Source organism: Herpailurus yagouaroundi, unplaced genomic scaffold (assembly GCF_014898765.1).
Source record: "Herpailurus yagouaroundi ecotype Mexico unplaced genomic scaffold, PumYag 28, whole genome shotgun sequence".
In the NCBI taxonomy this organism is placed as follows: domain Eukaryota; kingdom Metazoa; phylum Chordata; class Mammalia; order Carnivora; family Felidae; genus Herpailurus; species Herpailurus yagouaroundi.
The window spans coordinates 164,227,770-164,249,674 of NW_024412376.1; the positions used below are offsets into that span (position 1 = coordinate 164,227,770).

A 21,905-nucleotide genomic window follows, 5' to 3' on the forward strand; every position below is an offset into this window, starting at 1 on the left:
AGCGGCCCTCGGCCTCCCCTGGCTTGGAGGCGAGTCACTCCAGGCTCTGCCTGTCTTCACACGATACCCTTGCCTGTGTCTCTGTGTGTCCCTCCTCTTCTGAGGACACCAGTCATTGGATCTAGGGCCCATTCCAGTATGACCTCATCTTAAGTAATGGCATCTGCAAAGACTCGATTTCCAAATAAGCCCATATTCGCTAAGGTTCTGGGTGGATTCGAACCAGGCGGGCAGCGAGGCCCAGCCTGGGAATCAGAACTGCCTGTGCAGCTTTTGGCCCCCGGGACCAGACTTTTCCTGCAACGTGTCAGCTTCTGCCTGTGAGCTGCAAGGCCAGGCCCCTCACTGCTTCCCTAGGCCCACCTCCGCCTCCCACCTGCGTAGGTCCGGAAAGGGAACCATGGGGTGGCTGAGCACCCGTGATCTGCTGGGGACGCTGTCACCCATGAGTTTGTCACCGACGGAAGTGACAAATCCCGGAGCCCTGCAGATGCTGCAGACAGAGTAAAAACGAAGCGAATGCCCAGGAAGAGAAGGTGGGTGAAATGAGACGGCGTGGCCCTCCAGTGCAATACCAGCCCCCCGACAACGAACACGTATCTGACCTGTAAAGATGCTCACGACATTCCCGGCACCAGGACTGTGCGGGCGCTCTCGGGTGCTCACTAAACACGTCGCTGAATGTTATAATCAGATATTTTAGGTGAATGGACCCTCACCTGTTTACCAAGCCTCCACTTTCTCCAGCCCGCCACATAGCCTTGGGAGGAAGGCTGCTGCTGGTGGTGGGGGCAGGGTTGGTTCTCCCTGGTGGGCTTGACGAGGGCTCCCTGGAAGAGGGGTGCAGGGATGGGCTCTGAAGAAGGCGGAGGGTATTACCTGCAGAGGGATCACTGGGGCCAAAGGCACCGAGGCGCAACCCCATGTCAGTACCCTTGACCCCAAGGGCACCGGGGGACACACAGTGGGAATGGTGGGTGTCTGGTGTCCTTTTGGCTGTTCTGTGCGCACCCCCTTGCATTTGGGGTGAACCCCGGTTACACCCGATGCTCAGAAACGGAACGGCCAGACCCTCTCAGCTCCCCCAAATACAGGCAGGCAGCAGACCTGGGCTCGGCCAATCACGAGCCTCCTGGCTGGCACATGACCTGCGTGAGCCAATCAGACGCTCCTAAACAGAAGGGGCCTTGAACTCGATCGCGGCCACGCTGGCTGGCCCGGGTTCTGCCGAAGGGCATCGCAGGCTCCCCGCTTCCGGCTTCCCGGTCTGCCAGTGGCAAATCTGGCTTTGCACCACCTGCCCAGTCTCTAGGCCCCACCCAGGGCCAGGGCTCGGCCCCATTTCCGGCCATCTGAGCACCCCACCTGGCACCTACGTGTTCACTAAGTGCTTGTGGCTCACCGGACAGCTCCGGAGATGGGCGCCACCGTCACCTGCTTTGTGCCAAAAGCCCGCTGGCTGCCGCAAACCACGGCCGCGAACGCACAGCCCGCAGACCTGGCTGGCGCCGTGCGGACCAACCAGGTGGCTTCCACCACCAGGGAGCTGAGGGAAGAGAGGAGGGGGCCTGGCACGGTCCTGCCGGGGGCGGGGGGCCGGGGGCTCAGGGCCTGCCCGGCGCTGGGCTCCGACCCAACCATTTGTGGGGTAGAGTCAGCATCAACTGAAATACAGGCGAGAAAGGGCTTGGTAACCAGGCCGGGTACATACACACTACAAAAGGATGCGTGGACGACAACCTCTGAGCTTAGCACGTGGCCTGCCCAGCTCTGGAGAAAGACACTGGCACATTCTGAGGTGCCGGGGGTCAGGACTCAACATATGAATGGGGGGGGGGGGGGGGGCGGCGGGACACACAGTTCGGCCCGTAACAGTAACACACGTAAAGGCTCTACCATATAATATAACTCACACCCGCATCACCAATAATAATTAGCACTGACTAGTGCCCACCGAGCGCCAGTAACAGGCCATGCATTTCACACGCATCCTCTCTAAGCCAGGGAACGACCCCAGCCAGGTGGGTTCACATCCTGCCCCGGGCCTGCCAGACACTCACCTCCTCCCCTGGCCATGCCCTGCATGGGAGGGACGGCAGGGCATTCCTCATTCTTTCACAAACATCAGAGCCCTACTGTGTGCCAGTCCTGTGCTATCTGGCAGGTACAGTTTAGTCGGCAAGAAACACAAGTCCTTAAGAAAGTTCCTTCCAGGGGCGCCCGGGTGGCTTGGTCAGTTAAGCGTCTGACTTCGGCTCAGGTCATGATCTCACGGTCCATGAGTTCGAGCCCCGCATCGGGCTCTGTGCTGACGGCTCAGAGCCTGGAGCCTGTTTCCGATTCTGTGTCTCCCTCTCTCTCTGCCCCTCCCCCATTCATGCTCTGTCTCTCTCTGTCTCAAAAATAAATAAACGTTAAAAAAAAAAAATTAAAAAAAAAAAAAGTTCCTTCCATCTGGGGAGAGAGATGCCAAACAGACAAGCAGTATTGGTGAGGTGTACCTAGGGGGAGCCCAGGAAAGGCCTCCTCAAAGCAGGCCCCGGTGTGGGGCCTGGACCGTTGGGGTCGGGCCCTGGGAGAGGAAAGGGCACTCTAGGAAGAGGGGTGGGGTGTGCAAAGGCACGGGGGTAGGACTGTGTCCTGTGTGTAGAGCTCTGTGGGAGAGGTGGGGCAGGGCTGTTACCCTTCTAGCCCCCACACCTCTCACGAGACCCGGGACAGGGACCTCACCTCAGAGAGTCTATTTTGTCACTCACAAATGGCCAATGCTAAGACCTCAGAGCCAGACTTTCTGGGTTCAAATCCCGACTCCAGCACGGCCGAGCTGGCCTCTGCGTGCACACTTCCTCCTCTGTGACTTAGGGATACAAGTCTCCAGCTCTAGGCCTGTCCTGGGGAAGCAAGACTTTGGTTAATATAGGCAAAGAACTTAGCACGAGCCTGGGACCCAGAAGGCTCTAGAAACAATGTTCATTGCTCCTGTTCTCATTTATCTGGGGTTGTCTGGGGACAAGAGGAAGGGTGCGGCATGTGCCCCAACGCAGAAACCGCATGGGCTGGGTCAAGGGTCCTCCTTCTCCGCCGGCTCCCTAGAGCAGCCAGCCCTCCTCAACTCTGAGCTCTTCCCTTGTTGGCCCCTCCCAGGAGACCCTGCACCCAGGGTTAGCTTAGCCACACCCTCCCCACAATCATTAAGAGCAGGTTCAGGAGCCCCATGCTGGCCACACTCAGTTCTGTGCCTCACACGCTGTGTGTCCTGGGCACATGCATAACCTCTCTGATCTGAGCTCCTTCAGGGCAGTGCTGTCACCTGGAGAACAGGATCAGGCCAGCCCCCTCCTTGGGAGTCCCACGAGGACCCAGGCCAGCCAGGTCTGACAAGGCAGTGCTGCCCAAAGCTTCGGGGTGCTCCTCTCCAAGTGTAGCCTGTTCTCGGGGCGCTGTGAGACTCCCAAGCAGAGACTCAGAAGCTCTACACGTTCTCCTCGGCCACCTGCCCAAACGTGTGAACGTGTGGCTTTTGGTTTCCGAGCAGACGCAAGACCCTCCGCCTTTCCGCAGGAACAGAGGGCTGGGTGGCCCAGGCAGCTGCCATTTCCTGTTCGGCACACACGGGAACCCTGAGAAAAGCGTGTCCGTGCCTGTCCCCAGCAGCAGCACAACGGGGCATCTCTGAACCCACTCCAGCATCGGATCCCGGGCGGCCGTGGACTGAATGTTGGCATCTCCCCAGAACGGGTACGTGGAGGCCCTAGTCCCTCAGCGGGATGGCGTTTGGAGTTGGGGCCTTCGGGAGGCAGTTAGGTCACAAGGGGGGGAGCCTTCACGAGGGATCAGCCACCTGACAAGAAGAAACAAGAGAGCTTGCTTCTCTCTCCGTCTTGTGAGCACACCGCGACAAGGTGGCCGTCTGCGAGCTGGCGAGAGAGCTCTCGCTAAGAACCAAATTGGCTGGCACCTTGACTGGCTTCCGGCCTCCAGCACGGTGAGAAAAAACTGTTGATCAAGTCCCCCAGGCCACGGTACGTCGTTAGGGCAGCCTGAGCTGACGGAGACAGCGGGGAGCGGCATCTGTTGGGGGCAAATCCGCGTGCAGGGAGAACAGGGCCCCAGAATCAATACTTGAGGGAGCCCGGGGAGGGGGGCGCGGGTGTCTGCAGCCACGGTAGGGTGGGATGGGCCACTTCCCAGGGGCAGGCTCTGATCCATGCAGCCAATCCAAGGAGCCAGCAGGCACCCAGCCGTTGCTATGGTGCCCACGGGGTCGTGGCCAATCACCTCCTTCCTGGCCGGCTCGGTCCCGGGGACCAACGGGGTCCCTCTGCCGAGCCGGGGACTGTCAGGAAGCGGCTCCTTGGATCCGACAGCGGCCAGCAGCCCGCGGCCCTCACATTACAGGCTCCTCACGGAGGGGAGAGGCAGCCCCGCGGTCCAGCCACTTCTACGGTCAGCTGCTAGAACTCCCAACAGCGGGAATCCTTCCAGTGCCACACGTGCTTCCCCAAGCCCTTCCCGCACGCCTGCTGCGCACCGGGATCCGGGCTGAGGATGTGAGATGCAGAGACGCAAGGCGGGGCCTGGCCTCCCAACTGCTCATGGCTCAGGACAAAGGGTTTGGGACCCACACGGGGGAGCAGCTGGCTCAGTCCGCTCGGGGAAACGTGTGCTGCACGTATCGACACCCGCACGACCACGTGCTCCCTATGTTTCAACACAAGGGCAGCGTCGCCTCCCTCTACAGCACCCCCACTCTATCCTGCCAGTGCTCCAAAGCACTCTCAATGTCACTGTCAGAAGACAGAATGGACCATCCCAGAGCAGAGACAGAATGGCATCGAGGAGGGCGGGTGCTGGCCGGGGGCCCTTGAGAAATCAGGGTCAGCCTCCTACGTAAACAGGGAGGTTGGGTCACCTGCCCAAGGTCATCCGGGAGTCGCATGGCAGAGTGGGATTCACGCTCAACTCTGACTGCAAGCCTGCGTTCTAACCACCCACACAGCAGGCCACCCTCACTCTCCTCTTTGGCCCAGAGCCTGGCTCTTTGCTAATGAGACCCAGAGAGCTGGGTTGGGTCCGGCTTCGGACGCCTACACTCCGTACCCACGGGGCTTAGAGGGCCAGGAGGGGTCTGCCAGGCTCCTGCTGGGTGCTCGGTGCCTAGAACAGGTCTGTTTGTTGAATGAATAAAAGAACTGAGCAGGAGAATGAAGGCTCAGCCGTCAGTACCTGGGTGCTCAAATGAAGACCGGGAAATCCTGGCAAGACGACTCCTTCCAACTACATCCCAAGTACAGCCATTTGCAACCAGGCCAGCGGCTCCCAAGCTGGGGCCTGGCCTCAGGGCCCGTCTCCCACGCTCAGCTCCAACCAGACAGAAATTCGAGCAGCAAGTCCCTGTCATGTCTCTGGACAGCGATTCCAGATCCAGGCTGTCTGGTGGGTTATGTGGAAGAGAAGGCTGGAAGGGCCTCCTGGGAGGAGACCTTCACGGCCTCTGCTCACCTCTGGTTCCTGTCACCGTGGCTGTGCCTAATACCCTCTAACAGCTGTCTGGACAGACACCCCTCCGCAAGACTTGCTCACAGCAAGAAGTCAGGACACGGCTGGCCTGAAGTCCCCCCTCTTCCAGCCAAGTTCGTAGGAGGTGCTGTCCCTGCCACCCCAATGTCCAGCTCCTGGGCCTGGGCTTGTTTGGCTCTGTGGAGGGGGGTGGGGAACAGGGAAGAGACCAGAGTCACAGAGCCACCTGTGACTCTACCATTAAAGGTCAGGGCTTCCATGTTTCTGGCTAAGAAACCACATCATGTTGGATGTCCCAACCGGGAAGAGGCAGAGCTGGGATTCAAACCCAGGTCTGCCTGATTCCCAGGCTCTGCACAGTCTTTCACTACAGATGGTCTGACCCTGAGCCACACCCCTTCCTCCATACCAAGGGCTGGCATATGAATCAGGGAAAACAAAAGTAATGGGATGTTTACACAGAGAAAGAAATTTAACAAGGCATTGGCTCATGTGGTTATGGAGGCTGCCAAGGGCAAAAGCTGCAGGGTTAGCCAGCACCCTAAAGACTCGAGGAGAGGCCCTGTTGCAGTCTGAGTCTGAAGGCTGCCTTCTGACAGAATTCTCCCTTGCCGGAGGAAGTCAGTCTCCACTCTATTGGGGCCATCAACTAATTAGATGAGGCCCACCCTCAGCGTTATAAAAGGTAAACTGCTTTACTCAAAGTCTGCTGATTTCAAAGTTAATTGCATCTAAGAATGCCCTCACGGAAACATCCAGAATAGCGTCTGACCACACATCTGGGCACCACAGCCCGACCAGGTTGACAGATAACATCGCCGTTGGCAAATTCTTTCTATAAAAGGCCAGAGAGTCAACAGGGAGAGTCTGTGGCCACACGGTCTCTGTTGCAGTTCCCCGGCTCGGCCGTCATCACACAAAGGCAGCCACAGACGGTCTGTAAGTGAGCAGGTGTGGCTGTGTTCCAATAAAACTTTATTTACAAAAGCAGGCAGTGGGCGGGGTTTGGCCCACAGGCTGTCTCGAAACCACACGACAGGGCAGGAGCAGCATGAACTTCTGACCGTGACCCTGCATTTCTCTAACTTCAACACCACGTCTGTATTTTCATTTCTCAGCTTGCTTTCACAGTTCTTAAAAAAATTAATGTAGGGCTCAAATCAGATCATCAGCAGTCAATTAACAGTAAATCTCAGGCCCTCATACATGGTAAAAAAAAACAATGACGAACACAAGCCTCACAAAGATGTGTTTTAATTAAAAACTATAAAGAAGGAAGGCCATTAAAGAAATCCACAACAAACGTTAACGGAAACCCAAAAGTAAACAGGCCAGGACAATAACATTAATTCCAGCACTGCTGATCCGAATTACAGCCGAGTCCCTGGTCACAAGCAGCACGAGAGACCCTGGAGTCCTGGCTGTTGCTCTGGATTTAGCAGAATATCCTGTGTGGCTCTGTCTTGCTTCCCATTTTCTGCAGAGAGAAAGCTCTGACGGGGATGAAAAGCCAAATTTATGAACCATCTCATAGCGTTTAAGCAGCTCCTTGAGGCTTTGTTGTATGCTAACACGCTGGACCTCAATCCTTGACGGAACGGAGTTCACGGTCAGGGGATTAACGAGTGCCCCGTCGCGTCTGAGAAGAAAGGCTCCCGGAGCGCGGGCTTGCCCCTGGGAAGCAGGGCCGGCTGTACCCCCACAGCTTCCAGAAGGCGTGACGATGAGGCGGCCCTCGCTGGAGACGGTGCGGTGACGGTGCAATGAGGATACCGGCCCAGGGACGCTGACCGCCTTGCCCGAGGCCACACGTCACGTCTGCAGGGGCCTGGCCCCCCTCTGAATGCCCCAGTTTCCTAAGCTAACGTTGCTGCTCAGGGCCCGGCGGATCCGGACCAAAGTTGGGGTGTGAACTTCCGCTCGAGCCGTGGCCGCGTGAATCGAGTTCCAACTCCACAACCAGCAGATTTTTCCCCAGCTCCGAAATCAACGAGAGGCCACCACAACCAGACCCTTGATGGGTGTGATGCTTCACAGCCGCCCTCATCTCCCTTGCAACCCTGGGGGCTCCCTGATGATCATGCGGGTGTCCCAGAAGGGAGGCGAGGCCCAAAGAGGTCTAGCAATTTGCCTGAGGTCACACAGCCTGCAGCAGCGGTCTGGCTCCAAAATCCATGCTCTCTCTGCTCCACTTCTACCACCTTGTATCAGTGAAAAGCCAAAAACCACGGGTTCAGGAAGACAAAGGCGACTCCCCCGGGTGACAGCACCCCACCACCGCCACGGGGTGCTGGGAAGAACTGGCTTTCAGTGCGAGGTAAGGACCACGGCCACAGATTCGTAGCTGTACCGAGCGCTCCCAATCTCAGAGTGAGCCTACCCAAGACAGGGATCGAACGACTGAGGGAGGAGGGGGCCGATCTCCAAGGGGGCAATACTCATCCTATGGCCGGTTTCGAGCTACTAACAAGATAACGACCAGCTCACAACACTAAAGGCCGAGTAACTGGCTCTCGTGAGCTATTAGGAGCGGCTTCAGAATGTGATCGGGTGAGACCCACCTCCTGGGGTAAAATACGTTAGGGCCACGGGGTTTCCAGGGGCTTCCGCAGAGAGGGGGACCGGGCAGAGACCATGAATGGCCAGCTGCCAGAATGCTGGAGGACCCAGGGGTCAGACCACGACCCCCCGGTTCCTCTGTAAGTCCACCCGTCCCCAGTCTGTGCTCTGGAGGGAACTGAGCACCAAGACTGCATAGGGAGCACTGTTTTCCATCCGTTCCCCATTTCTGGGCTCCCCTGCCCTGGTGTCCCTCCATGCTGGCTTCTGCCCAACTGCACCTGCGACTCTCTTAGGAAGATGCCCTCCGCACCCCCAAAGAGAGGGGGCAGTGCCTGGGAGTGCTGATGACCACCCCCCACCCCAGGCCCATAGCAGTAATGGCTGCCTTACCCCCACTGAGAACAATCCATCAGGATCAGCCTGAAACGACCTTCATCTGAAATCACGCCCTGCCTCCCCCATGCCCCACCTAGCCTCCCCTGGGAGCACCTCCTTAATAAGTCGCTTACACTCCTGTCCCGGCTCAGGGCTTCTAGGGAAACCCCCCCACCTCACTCCCGCCAAGAGCCTGGATTCTCACGACCTCAGGCCTACCTCAGAGACTTTCCAGCACCTTCCAGCCAGTGTGATCTTGGGGTGGAGGCTGGGCCAGCTTCTACTGACACTTCTCCCGCAGCCTGCTCTCTGCTGTCTCCCCCATCCACGCCCCTCCCCCCCCCCACACACACACCAGGTCTCAGTCTCCCCTTCCATCCCCGCCCCCTCTGAGCCAGCCTCCAGCAGCGGCCCGTGAGTGAGCATAAGTCGGAGGAGGTCCCCGCCCTGCCTTCCACTGGCCACACATCACCATCGGGAGGATCCGGGCCAGCGCCCGGGCCGACACACGTTTTTATTTCTGCAGCAAAACATACCAAAATTCACACTAAAGGCATAAATACAGACTGTAAGTCAACTCGAGACGTCAATTTAAGTCAGGTTTTGCTGCCTAACAAGTCACGCAAAAGTCTTCTGGCTTTTGGAGCTTTGGGACGTGAGATCATCGAATGGTTTTTGTTGGGCAGTTCTATCCTATTTCCCCGTGAAGGGGAGAGCTGGACCGGAGGCCTGGGGCGGCTTTCCCATTTCTAGATGCCAGCAAATCCCCTTCCAAATGGTCGCTCTCATTTTTGCTTCCCAGGGCGGTGCGTGCGCAACTCCGCTTCTCCACCCTCCCTCCGCTCGGATACGTGAGACTTGGAAAATTTTGCACGTCGGAGGGCTTTGAAAGGGTCCTGCCTCATTCCCCCATTCATTCGTTGAGACCCAGCAGGACGGCAGCCGCCGAGCCTCCCCTGGATGAGGATGAGCCGGCCGGCCCTCCTTAGGGCCCCGCTCCAGACCCCCTCTTCCTGGCTGCGGCCAATCCGTCGACAGGTGGGCCTCCGCCACGCGGCCGAGAGGCCCCTGGGCTCCGAATCCAGGCCCTGGGTTCAACCACGGACACAGTCATCGTAACAGCTAATTCGACTGTACTTACTCTGGTTCTTGCCTAATCATTTCACTTGAATGAACTGGTTCATCCTCGACATGCTTATGTGGTAGTGTCCTAGCCCTTTCAGGCTGTTGTAACAAAAATACCATAGACGGGGTAGCTTATATGCAATGAACAATTCTCGCAGTTCTGGAGGGTGGGAGGTCCGAGAGGGCACCAGAAAACTCGGTGTGCGGTGCGGGCCCGTATCCTTGGCCGTCTCTTCACTAGGACATCACATGGTGCAAGAGACGAGCTCACTCTCTGGGGTCTCTTCGTGAGACAATGTTCCTAATCGTGAGGGCTCTGCCCACATGACCTCATCGCCTCCCAAAGGCCTCACCTCCTAATACACCACCTTGGGGGTCAGGATCCCATATGTGGATTCTGGAGGGACACAAACATTAAGACCATAGCAGTAGGTACAATCCTCAACTCCATTTCACACGTCTGACACCCACAGAGGCGAAGTGACGTGCCCAAGGTCACACAGATGGGAGGTGGCCCAGCCGGCATTTGCACTCCGTAGGCTCCAGAGCTTAGGGTCATCATTTTTCTAAGCTGTGCAGTCTCTGGTTACGGAAAAGTACAACAAAACCAACCGCGAGAGCGAGTCTCCCTGACACGCTTCCCTCTCCCCACCTGCTGTCCTGACTGGTGGCAACCACCATGAACAGTTTCGAGCGCACCATCCTGCCAGAAATATTGTATGAACAGCAATCCTGAAATATCCCATTTCATTAGCCTGGGTGTCCCAGATCTCCCACTACCCCGCACCTTGCCCGTGTCACCTAAAGAATCTTAGACGCTGTCCCACATCCGGGTGCATCGGGCCGCCTCATGCTTTCCATCGCGGAGCCTTACCAGCCTCTGGGACAGTTCGTCGGGCCAGTCCCCTACTGATGGCCATCACGGTTACTTCGCCCTTTGGTGTCACCACCAATTATACGGTGCACCTCGTGGGCCGGCGTCATTTCTCACTTAACGTGAGCGTCTTTAGTAGACAATGGTCACAAGTGGGCTTCCCGAGTCCAGAATTGTCATCATTCGGAGTTCCTGCTTCCCCTGCGCCCTGGCCACCACGTGCACGATCAGGCGTCTGGTCCTTGCCTATATGACCCATGGAAACGGTACCTCGTTTTAACTCGTAATCCTCTCACCAGTGTCTCTTTGCTCTTTCCTCACTCACCGCACTCCCTATCAATCCATGAAGTCAAATCTCCTGTTTGGCCAGTTTTCTTGAAATATTGCTTTACTTAGTCATTTCCGCTCCCGTCTTCAGGGACCCCAGTTGCGAGTATGTTGGGTCTCCTCTGTCTCCTGGGTCACTTGTTTTCTCCGCCTTTATTTATATTAATCTGCCTTGCTTTTCCCAGCCCCGCCCTCCGGATCTCCCAGTGTGTCCCTGTACTTCCCGTTGGAAAAATTCCATGGTGGACTTTGGCTTTCAGGAGGCTGCATTTTTCAGTCCATCTGTCTTACGGGGCTCCGCCGTGTCGCCTCGTCTCCGGAGCTCTGGCACCCCTGCATCACATTCTTGTTTTACAGATGCGACCGCCTCCCGTGCTTCTCCCCTAACCAAGACTTTCTGCACTGCTCAAATGGTCCTCCGCCTGGTGGCAACTTTTTTTCTCCTGCACATTCTTCACCCCTTACTTTCTTGGCTCTTTAGAGTAATTTAGCACGGAGTCGGTGCTGGGTTTTCCTGGTTATTAATTGTCTTTGCATGAGGTGGGTTCTTCCTGAGCCACCAATTTATACAAGACTCGTGAGCAAGACAGCCCCGAAAGCAAGACCGTTCTCATGACACAGGGCAGTGAGTGAGGGTCGGCCCTTTTGGTCTTTACTGTTTTCTGGGCAAAAGCAAAGGCATGGGCCTGCACCCCACACAGAGCCTCTCTCTCCTGCCCTGCCTCCCCGGGAGGCTGCTTCCGGAAAATATGGTGGTTCAGCCCACACTCCCCTGCTTTTCCTTTGTATAAACTAGACTTGGGGGGCGGAGGGGACTCCGTGCCAGCCAAGGCACTCATTCCTGCCGTTCCCCAGAAGGGGTGGCGGGTCTTGTGTTGGGCGTGCACCGCCCAGGGTGTGGAGAATTCTGCTTTCCTGCTCTGCGCTCTGCAGCCCTGGGCGTTTGCTCTCCCTCCGGAGGCCTCCCGAACCCACCTTTGACCCTCACTGGCCCTCCCCACAAATGGGATTCCGGACGCCACGGCTGTGCCCGCGATGAACAACACCCCCACGGGTCCGCTATTGTGTCAGGATCATTTCCAGGAGGAAGAAAGGGAAACACTGTCTTTCCCCTGTCGTTTTAAAGCTGTGAGCTCCCTGAGCCAGGCTGCGGACACAGGTCATTCTGGTTCCAAATCCAGAATGTCTCCCCTGCCCTACAATGACCCCACCCGGGGGGTGGCCCACTTTTTCTGCAAAGACCCAAGACAGGAGACATTTCAGACTTTGCTGGCCACGCTGTCCCTGACACAACTTCTCAGCTCTGCTGTAGCAGGAAAGCAGCCACGCACAATCCCGAAACAAACAGGTGTGGGCTGCTTTCCACCCACCAACAGGGGTTAGTCCAGATTCGGTCCCTGGGCCCCAGCTTACTAATCGCTCACACGGACTCCAAGGCAGAGGTGACAATGGGGTCACAAATGCCTGAGCTGTCCTTGGGAAACTTGACCCACACACGTGCTGTGGCCCAGATGATGCTGGAAAACTCCTCAGTGAACATTTAGAAATGTGCAAGATGTGGGGCGCTTGGGTGGCTCCGCCGGTTAAGCGTCCGACTCGCGATTTCGGCTCACGTCCTGACCTTGCGGTTTGTGGGATGGAGCCCTGCATCAGGCTCTGTGCCGACAGCACAGAGCCTGCTTGGGATTCTCTCTCTCCTCTCTCTCTGCCCCTCCCCTGCTCGTGTTCTCTCTTTCTCTCTCTCTCTAAAAATAAATACACATTAAAAAAGAAAAAGGGGACTTGCAAGATTTGACGTGCAAACTGGAGTTTCTGATTTCTTCTCAGAAACTGTGAGAGCTGGCCACTCTAGAGTCCCCCATGGCCAGGCTCGCCAGCGCGCCACACCGTGTCTCTTTATACGTGCCGTCCTTTGCTCACTGCCCGACCTGCCTGGCATCTTTGGGCATCCACGTTTCATGGTCACCAGAGTGGAGGACGAGGCTCTTGTTCCGTTTCCCCAAAAAAGCTGGTAAAGTGCTAGATGAGCGTGGCCACCAAGACACAGATCTGGAACTGCTCAAAGGGAAACCACATCTGTGGCTTAAGCCTTCCCTCTGTCCTGCTGGCAACAGGGGATCTGAGACATAAGGGCTGGAAAGGCCTCTTGGGGCCATCTGGCCCAACCCCTGTCTTTCAGAGATGGGGAACGACCGCCCAGAGAGGAGCTTGGCTTGACCAGAGCCGGGGAAGCCCCTGAACCAGAGCTCTCATCGAATGTCCCTTCACCCTTCACTTGGCCATCATAAACCCGCCAGGACCCCTTCTTCAAAGCTGAACTCCATCGAGACAAAGAGAGGAAGCAGAGGGAGTCGTGTCTCTTGCCATCTGTCTGCTGTGTTTACTGAAATGTACTTGTAAAGTCTCATAAACATGCCAGGAACTTGGTGCACAAAGAAAGGCATGGCAGCTTCCTGCAGAAATGACAGGTGGTGTCACTCAGCCGTGTGAGCGAGTCTTCGTTGCCACCTCCGCGGTCTGTTCTCCCCTACCTTAGCTCATCAAATCGTCACAACTCTGGGCCGAGATAAAGCACCCCCACTTCTGCGGGAGTGAGCTGCTGACTCCTGGCTCTGTAAGGAACTTTTCTCACTGTTAACAGATCTAAGCACCCTTGCAAGGGGGGATGGGGTGGGGGATGGAAATATCTTAGCTAGTTTCCGTCCTTTTGGTCTGAACCAATCCCCGAGCGGCGTTCCTGTTGGCTTGAGTGCAGTTTTCCTGGGTCTTTCTGGAAGGCAAAGAGAAGTATGCTTCTGCCAGAGCCCTCGCCAAACCTCTCCTTCCTGTCCTGTCTCATCCCATGCGCCTGGACCAACAGTCCTGGTCACGGCCCTGCTACAGCATCTAGCCTAGCCTGAGCTGAATTCCGCCTGCCATCCAACACTCAGTTCTGCTGCGACCGTGGCTTTTGCGAAGCAGAGTGGGTCATACGTGATTCTCAAACACGAGGATGATGTTAGAAGGTGGGAAAGTCAGGTTGGCTCAGGCACGACTTTTCTCGGTGTATTAATGTATTGTGCCAGCCAGTGCAAGCAGCTGAAGACAAAAAAACAGTAACAGCTCAATGCAGAAAGCTGCCAAGAAGACGGCACAGGAAACCAGGCCCATTCACTCGCTTCTTCTTGGCCCAGTCTGGAAGTTGTTTGATGCACAACTCCCTCTTCTGTACATGGGACTTGTCTCCCTTTGCACATCAAACAACCTTAACTTTTTTTTTTTTTTTTTTGCAAGAGAAAAATTATATAATTGCTGGGATATTTATTTATTAGGAATTTAACATGTTGTTTGTTTTTTTTAACTGTGCTAGATTTTTAGAGGCTTGTTACTACATTTGTTAGTGTTCTGGTCCAACTCGGCCTAGGTTTCCATTGCTCTGCTCCCAGCCTTATTCTCCCCATCAGCCTGGTGTTAGCATGTGATTTTCCCGGTTGAGAGATTTCTCAGGAACGTATATATTCTGCTCGAGCAGAGACACCCACGCTTATCTTTACAGTTGCTTTTTATTTTTGGCCTGATCTGCTCGTTTTCCACTTAGAGTAGAGGGCCAGTTTTTAAAGAAAAATGTTAAGTTTTTAAAAAAAAAATTTTTTTTTTAATGTTTATTTATTTTTGAAAGAGAAAGACAGACCATGACCGGGGGAGAGGCAGAGAGAGAATGAGACACAGAATCCGAAGCAGGCGCCAGGCTCTGAGCTGTCAGCACAGAGCCCGACGTGGGGCTCGAACCCGTGAACTGTGAGACTGTGACCTGAGTCGGACACTCAACCGACTGAGCCCCCCAGGTGCCCCAAGAAAAACAGTGAGTTAATAACACCACGGGTGGTATAGAGGTGGTCCCTGACCCACTATCGTTTACGGGGTTGAAATGTAACGTAGCATGGACACAGCAAAAACATAGGGACAAGATCAATTACGGGACCTCAGAACACACAGGACAGGAAAATGACATCCGGACAAAGGATCCTCTCACACGGAATCCCTGAACAGCACTAGGGATGTGGGAAGGAAGAACTCAGTCGACGATGTTTGTTACTATTATTGCCGTTACCTATTTATAGAAAAAGCAAGAATGAAATAGGCAAATGAAATAGGCAAATATAGAAAAAGCAAGAATGAAATCCTAAATAAATAGGATGTTTCCCCTCCGAAACCAGGCAGAAGGGCCCATCGTGACATTCATTAGCAACAGCAAAAGCACTTCAAATAAATTTGCTTTTCCGTTAACCCTGCATAAGCGCGGGTTTCCCAGTATCAGCAGAAATTACTAATTACTCTAGTCTGAAGCTCCGAAAGATAAAGAATTAGATTTATTACGAATGCAGGATGTGCGCCTGTGTAGAGATGACGGGCACTGTAGCCTGTGACGTGCACTGATTTACGGCACCACATTCACACTGTGCTGCTTTTCCGGTTTCTAATGCTCTAAATGAGATATGGATTCAGAGGAAAATTAGAAACCTAACATTGGCATGGTTCAAAATAGTTCGTTTCCATCCCAGAAGAGCAGAGATGAAATTTTCTTCTAAATTAGGGAGGCGTTGGGGTGCCTGGGTGGCTCCGTCAGGTAAGTGTCTGACCTCGGCTCAAGTCACGATCTCACGGGTCGTGGGTTCAAGCCCCGTGTCGGGATCTGTGCTGACCGCTCGGAGCCTGAAGCCTGCTTCGGATTCTGTGTCTCCCTCTCTCTCTGCCCCTCCCCCACTCACACTCTGTCTCCGTCTCTGTCAAAAATAAATAACCATTTAAAAATTTTAAAAAATAATACATAAATAAATTAGGGAGGCATGATGTGGGCTGAGGGATGCTTCTGGTCACAGCCTCACAGCCAGGCCCTGGGACCAGCCCTCTCCCTCTGCCCGGAAAGCCTGCAGGTCTCCCAACTGCCCTCCAGCTTTCAGGCTCCCCCGCCTCATCCCCCCTTCCCTTCAGATCCGGAGAGATCTTTCTACATTGAAACTCTGACTCCATCACACTCCAGCTTAAATACTTTGGTTGGATGGCTATAGCTCCAGGGGCAAGTCCAAACGCACTGGCACATCGTCTGAAAATCCCTGCTAGCCCCGTCCATACTCCAGCCCCATCTTGGCCAGCTTGAGCCTAAGCCATACACTACTACCTATCGTTCTTCATGCACACCGTGCTATTTCACATTCTTTAGGGGGCAACGCCTCCACCCAGCCTGCCCTCTGCTTTCACTTCATTGCCTGGAAAACTCTGCTAATCTCTTAAGACCAGCTCAAGGAACCCTGTGCCACATTCCCCATCCCTCCATCACCACATAGAGGTCAGCTCTCACAGTCCCTGTGGCTCCCTCCATCCCAGAATTCGTCCAAATGACACCATAGCTGTCTCTTTGTCCAACTGTCTCCCCCTCCAAACTGCTTCCCCAGGGCATGACTGTCATGACCTAGCCTTCTCTAGGTCCTCAGAGCCTAGCATGGGGTCAACCAACAACTGGAAAGCAACCCACATTGGATGGGTAGATAGATGGAGTAGTGAACATATGCTTCACAGAGTCATTTTCTGGGGAGTCCTCAGAAAAGGGTATCTATCTACCTTCAGAGCCTCATGCCTGAACAATCAGTCCTATATCTTGGCAAGCTCAAGGCAGAATTCCAATCCCATGCACAGGAAAAGCAGAAATAGGGAAACCCAAAGTCCTATCAGATCCTGTCCCCCTGGGCCAAGGATTGGCAGGGTGGGTATAGAGAAACAGACCAGCAACTTCCTAAGGGAGGCCCAAGCCCCTGGACACTATGGCACTGACCAGAGATGGCCTGGTTTTCAGCAGTGGGGAAACGGGCCGGATTTTAAATGCCCAACTTTTGTAAAGCCCGCTGTGGTCCGGGAGGCCCAGCCAATGGGGAGGCCTAAGGTAAAGAACCCAGGTGCCCCCCTACCCCCGCCCGTGGTGCTGTCCACGGTGCTGTCCGTGGTGCTGACTTCCAGCCTCTGCTTCCCCTATGGCCTCAGCACCTCCCTCCCCATCTGCCATCGCCTCAGAGCCTCCTGGCAGGGCTGATGGCCACTGCCTGGGTCCTGTCTCATCATATTTCCCCTGAACACCCTTTTGAATAAGTATTCGGCTCCTTTGCTGCCCTGTATTAGGTTGGGTCCAGAAATGGACTTGGAGGCAAGGGTCTGAGCAGAAGTGATGACAGAGTGCTCCCAGGAAAAAAGCAGAAAGAGTGTGGGGAGAGAGGCCAGGACAGAAAGGAGGCCAAGAGGGCAGTGAGGCCAAGAGAAAACACAAGGAGGGCAACTTGGCTCAGTGCTGAGGGGAGCTCTGGGGACAGGGCAGTTCACCCCAGGGGGTTGTGATCAGGAGTGAGGGGCCAGAGCCACCTGCCAGCCCCCGCTGCCCCACAGAGGCACAGATGTCCGGGAACTTTGAGCCCCTCCCCACCAGGGCACTGGCAAGGGGGGCTCCAGCAGCAGAGGGAGACCCACATGCTGGTTCCTGGAAGAGAAAGCACTTCCAGGGTCCTTCCATAAGAAAACAGTACAGGACCCTGAAGGGATGTGGCAGACCCCCTCCCTCAGTCTCCTCACTTGAAGCCCCTCTCCTCGCTAATGCCACAGTGGCCCTTCTCAACCCAACTCTGGTCTCTCCTTCCTCAGCTCAAAGCCCTTCCCAGCCCCATAGCCTGCAGGGAAAATCCAGCCTCCCCAGCCTTCCCCACAAGGCCTCCACAACCTGCAGCCCCCACCCCCAACTCCCACCGTTTTACAATCCTGCCTTACCGAATGGCCGGCAGTGTCCCCACGCATGCCTTCCCTCCACCTGGCCTGTGCTCTGCTGTGACCTCCTCCTGAAAGCCCCCCAGGCTTGTCCACCTGGCTAAGGACTCAGGCGTCACCCTCTGCAGCTGGTTTACCATTCAGCACACCCGCATCCCTGCCCCTTGCCCTCGCCTAGACCTCGTTCCTTGGCCTGGGCCTCCGCTGCCCTCATAACTGTCCCCGTGAGGAGCAGAGAAACCTCGGAGGTGAGCCGGGTAAGCGACAAAGGGGTGGTGTTTGGAAGGAGAGGGTGTGGCCCCCACACGCATGTGAGCTGATGCTCCACCTGGCACCGTGTGTCTCTGCACAAACACCCAGCACCTGCATCTCGTGTCTTCACTGCCCCGTTCCACACCCCACAAGCCATGGCAGAAGCCACCTGGCCACCTGGGTCAGACCGAGCACACAGCCCATGGGAGTCAAACGTCGACTGTGGGTGGGAGAAGCCAGTTGGCCAAGACGACCACCTCACTCTCCAATTCATCCTGCTCCTCGAGTGGCTGAGCTCGGGCTGTCACATTCTGATGTGACTCAGAAAGCTGTGACATGTGGCGTCCTGGCTCGCAATGAAACTGCCAGCGGCCTGGGCGGCCCCAGGGCGAGGAAGCCACCAGACTGTCCAGCGTGCCGTCTCCCACATCCATCCCCAGCACCTGGCCAGCTACTCCCAGCCATCTGCCCCACAGGCAGAAGGCCCACACTCCCCTCTGAGCCTCAGGCTGCAGATGATTCTCTTGCCTGGGGAGAGGATCAGCCCCTGCCTGCTCTCGGCAGGGAGGTGGGCAAGTGGGCACAGGCCCCGGCTCAGGACCAACCCACTTGGACACTCCGAAACTCACACGGGGAAGCAAAACCTGCCCTCAGCCACCTGCTCCGGCCCCTGGGGCCACCAACCCATCATCGAGATGCTCTACGGACCATCCAGTTCCGCTTCCGGGCAAACAGCATGGTGCCAGGGGCTGGGGAGAGTACACAGCGATGCTGCTGCTGACCGTGGTGATAATCAGAGCCACCAAGACAAATAGCACTTTCTGTGTCCCAGGTACTAAGTGTTCTATATTAATTAACTCATTTAAGCTTCCAGTAACCTTTAAGGCACGAGTACCATTTTATCATCCCTGTTTGACAGATGAAGAAATCTAGGCACAGAGTGGTTAAGCAACTCGCCCCAAGCCACACAGCCAGTAGGTATTGAGCTGTGAATGCATGGAGTGGCTGCTGGCTGTGAAGCTGCCCGTAATGAGTTCCTGGGCCCCCAGAATTCGTCCAAGGGAGACACCTGTATTTTTCCTACCACAGCGGTGGAAACCAAAGCCCAGGGAACTTGCATGATTTGCCTGGGGCCACCCAGAGGACCTGACCTTGAGTCTGCTGGACTCCAAAACCCATGTCCTGAGTCACTACACTTGGCCACCACCCCGTGGGGTAAGTTACCACCATCCACCACCCATTCCTGCACTTTATGGGAAATCTTGTTTTCCACCCTCAGCCTCATGGAGAACAAAGTCCTGCAGTGGCCCCAATTTTTTAAGCTTCCAGAAGAGATGAGGCCCCTTCCCTCTCTCCTCGGCCCTGTTCTGGTAAGGATCCCGGCCGGCCAGCCCGCCCAGCAGCCCCCTGGCAGGACTAACTCTGCACACACGTCAGCCTGATCAACCTTAATACATGACCAGCATCATCTCTCAGAAGTGACTCTGGCTTCTCCGTCTCCCAATGATTTTATCAGGAAGGTTTTTATAGGCAATGGGTATCTCATGACACACACAGGGTGCCCTCCAGCCCAAACCCTCTGTTCTGGATGTCCGAAACTGCTGCAGGAAGCGGTCCAGACTGTCATGCAACAGCCCAAGGACACCCTGGGACCTGGGGGGCGTCAGGCACTCTGAGAGGAGCCAGCTTACGCCTGCATGAGTCACTCCCTATTTATGGACATTTCCCGTAAGTCACTGACGCAGCATTCAGCTAGATGATGGCGAACCCCAGCAGCCTGGAAAGGACACGAGCTAAAATCAGGAAGCCCCGGGTTCAAATTCCACCCCACCGCTTCCTGGATGTGTGGCCTTCACCAGAGTCTTGACCACTCTGGGCCTCCTGCTCCTGCTCTGTATGATCACAACGGCAATGTCGGGCTTACGGGGCTGCAGAGAGGCTCCGGAAGATGCTGGGTGCTCAGTAAATGTATGCCCTCCCCATTCCACCCCCGGGTGTCCTTGCAGACCATCTGGTCCAAGGGCTGAGAACAGATGGCTTTTGGGTGCATCTTATCCGGCTGCCTCGTTTGGCCCACGCGAGGCTGGCGAGCAGTGTGATACGGCCAGCGTTGAGCCAGCCCAGCAGCATAAACAACCACCCAGGTCACAGATTTGGGCTGCCTGCAGCCCTTTGGCCATGATCGAGGAAAGAACTGACAGATCAGGAAAACTATAGCCCAGAACCAAGTAACGGACAAAGTCTGACAGCACAGATGGCTACCGAATGCTCAACATTGGCTAGAGACAGTCTCCCCAGGTACAGAAACCAGACCGATAAGACACAGGCCCCGACACTTATTACCGGAGGTCTGTGTCTGCAGAGGCCAGGGAGGACCAGGGGGCGGGGGGCAGTCGCTGTGACAGCCAATGTCCACAACCATTTTTTTTTTTTAATTTTTTAACGTTTATTTATTATTGAGAGACAAAGAGAGACACAGCATGAGCAGGGGAGGGGCAGAGAGAGGGGGAGACACAGAATCTGAAGCAGGCTCCAGGCTCCGAGCTGTCAGCACAGAGCCCGACGCGGGGCTCGAACCCACGAACTGTGAGATCATGACCTGAGCCGAAGTTGGGCTCAACCGACTGAGACACCCAGAGGCCCCACCACAACCATTTTCTTACTCGGTCGGTCCTCCCAACAACACCTGAGCCTGGTTGCTACTCCCCCCATTTTATAGATGAGAAGACTGAGGCTTACGGAGGTCACATAACTTGCCCCAGGTCCCCTGGGTTGTAAGCAGGGAAAACAGGACTATTGGGAATCCTGCTCCAAGGGTCTCAAAGTCACCACGCTCCTTCTCTCCACCTCTCCCCGCCCCACTGCTTCAAAGACAGCGATTCTGCATTTCAGAGGCTACTAAGAGTGGAGGGACTTAGTTTCTGAATTTCTTCGAACATAAGAATGTTGCACAGGGAAGATGGACAGACCTGCAGTGTCCCCACGTTTCCATGTGATGACTAGCTGGGCAGGTGGTTTTGCACTCTGCAGTTTTTACTGGGATGTATCATCCCGCATAGATCAGAGAAACATCCAGGGATCACTTCGGGGAGGCACCTTCCCATCCATCGCCCTGCGGCGTTAGAAACCTCTCCTCAAGCCCTTTCAGGGTGACTCCTGGCCAGCTCCATGCACCAGCTAAGAATATTCCAGGCTCTTGCGTTCACTGCCCAGGTAAGACATGACATGCTGGGATCATTTGCACGTCCGTACCAGCAACCGTGCATTTAATTAATCCAACTGGAACCAATTTAGGGGAAGTTAATTAACTAAGTTTGCAAAAGGACAGACTGTCAGAGGGAGCCAGCTTTCTCTCTGCGAACCAAACATCCAAAGAAGCAGCGAGGTGACTGTTCTCATCTTACACAAAAGCAAAGCTTCATAAATAGGCTGGTGAGATTGTAAAATTTAAATTTTAACAAAAGAGGAATTCTAAACGCGTAACTTTCAGCAACCCAAGGGGCTCAAGAGGCCTTTCTGAGCACCAAGGCTCCAGCCTGCGCCACACGCACGTTCTCACGCCGATGTGATGCTCCGGGGGAAGCGAGAAGATGGCCCCCCACCCTCAGCGCCCATGAGTCCCAGCACCTGAAGTAGGAAGCCAAGGTCTCTGCCCCCGAGTGGCCATGTGGCCTCAAGGCCACCCGAGGGGACTCACTCGTCTGGATGTTGTCCAAGGACCACACCCTGACCCTGAGAGCTGGCTTTTCTTAGGGCCAGGGTCCCCTGGGCACATTACCGAACCCTTCTGGGCCTCAGCTTCCTCACCTGTAAAAAGTCAGTGACAATGGCAGTGACAACCTGCCGTATGGGGTCACGTTAAAGATTAAGGGCAAGAGCTCAGACAGTACCAGATCCACAGGCAGTGCCCAGAAAATATCAGTTATTATCCTGAGGCTCCAGAACTCAGAGGTCTCCCTGCAGCATCTCGAACGTCTCCCTCCACCACTCCCCACCCCACTCCCACCAAGCACAGCCTGACTTGGAAGGGGACAGGAAGGTTAGTTCTCCAGTCCCACCCACCCTTGAGACCCACCCCCCGCCCCTC

The 21,905-nt window shown here is 55.5% G+C and overlaps 1 protein-coding gene across 3 annotated transcripts in view; it reads right to left on the minus strand.

Annotated features, from left to right (window-relative positions):
• Positions 1–21,905, minus strand: part of PPP2R2C (protein phosphatase 2 regulatory subunit Bgamma) — a 138,270-nt gene that overhangs the window by 91,016 nt on the left and 25,349 nt on the right. Inside the window, exon 1 of one of the 3 annotated variants that reach the window (XM_040488356.1) lies at positions 10,457–11,010. The exons of the other annotated variants lie outside the window; for them this stretch is intronic. Within the exon in view, the coding sequence (XP_040344290.1) occupies positions 10,457–10,502 (46 nt within the window). The 5' untranslated portion in view covers positions 10,503–11,010. Of the gene's footprint in view, positions 1–10,456; positions 11,011–21,905 lie in introns of those variants that run through there. 3 annotated transcript variants of the gene reach the window in all.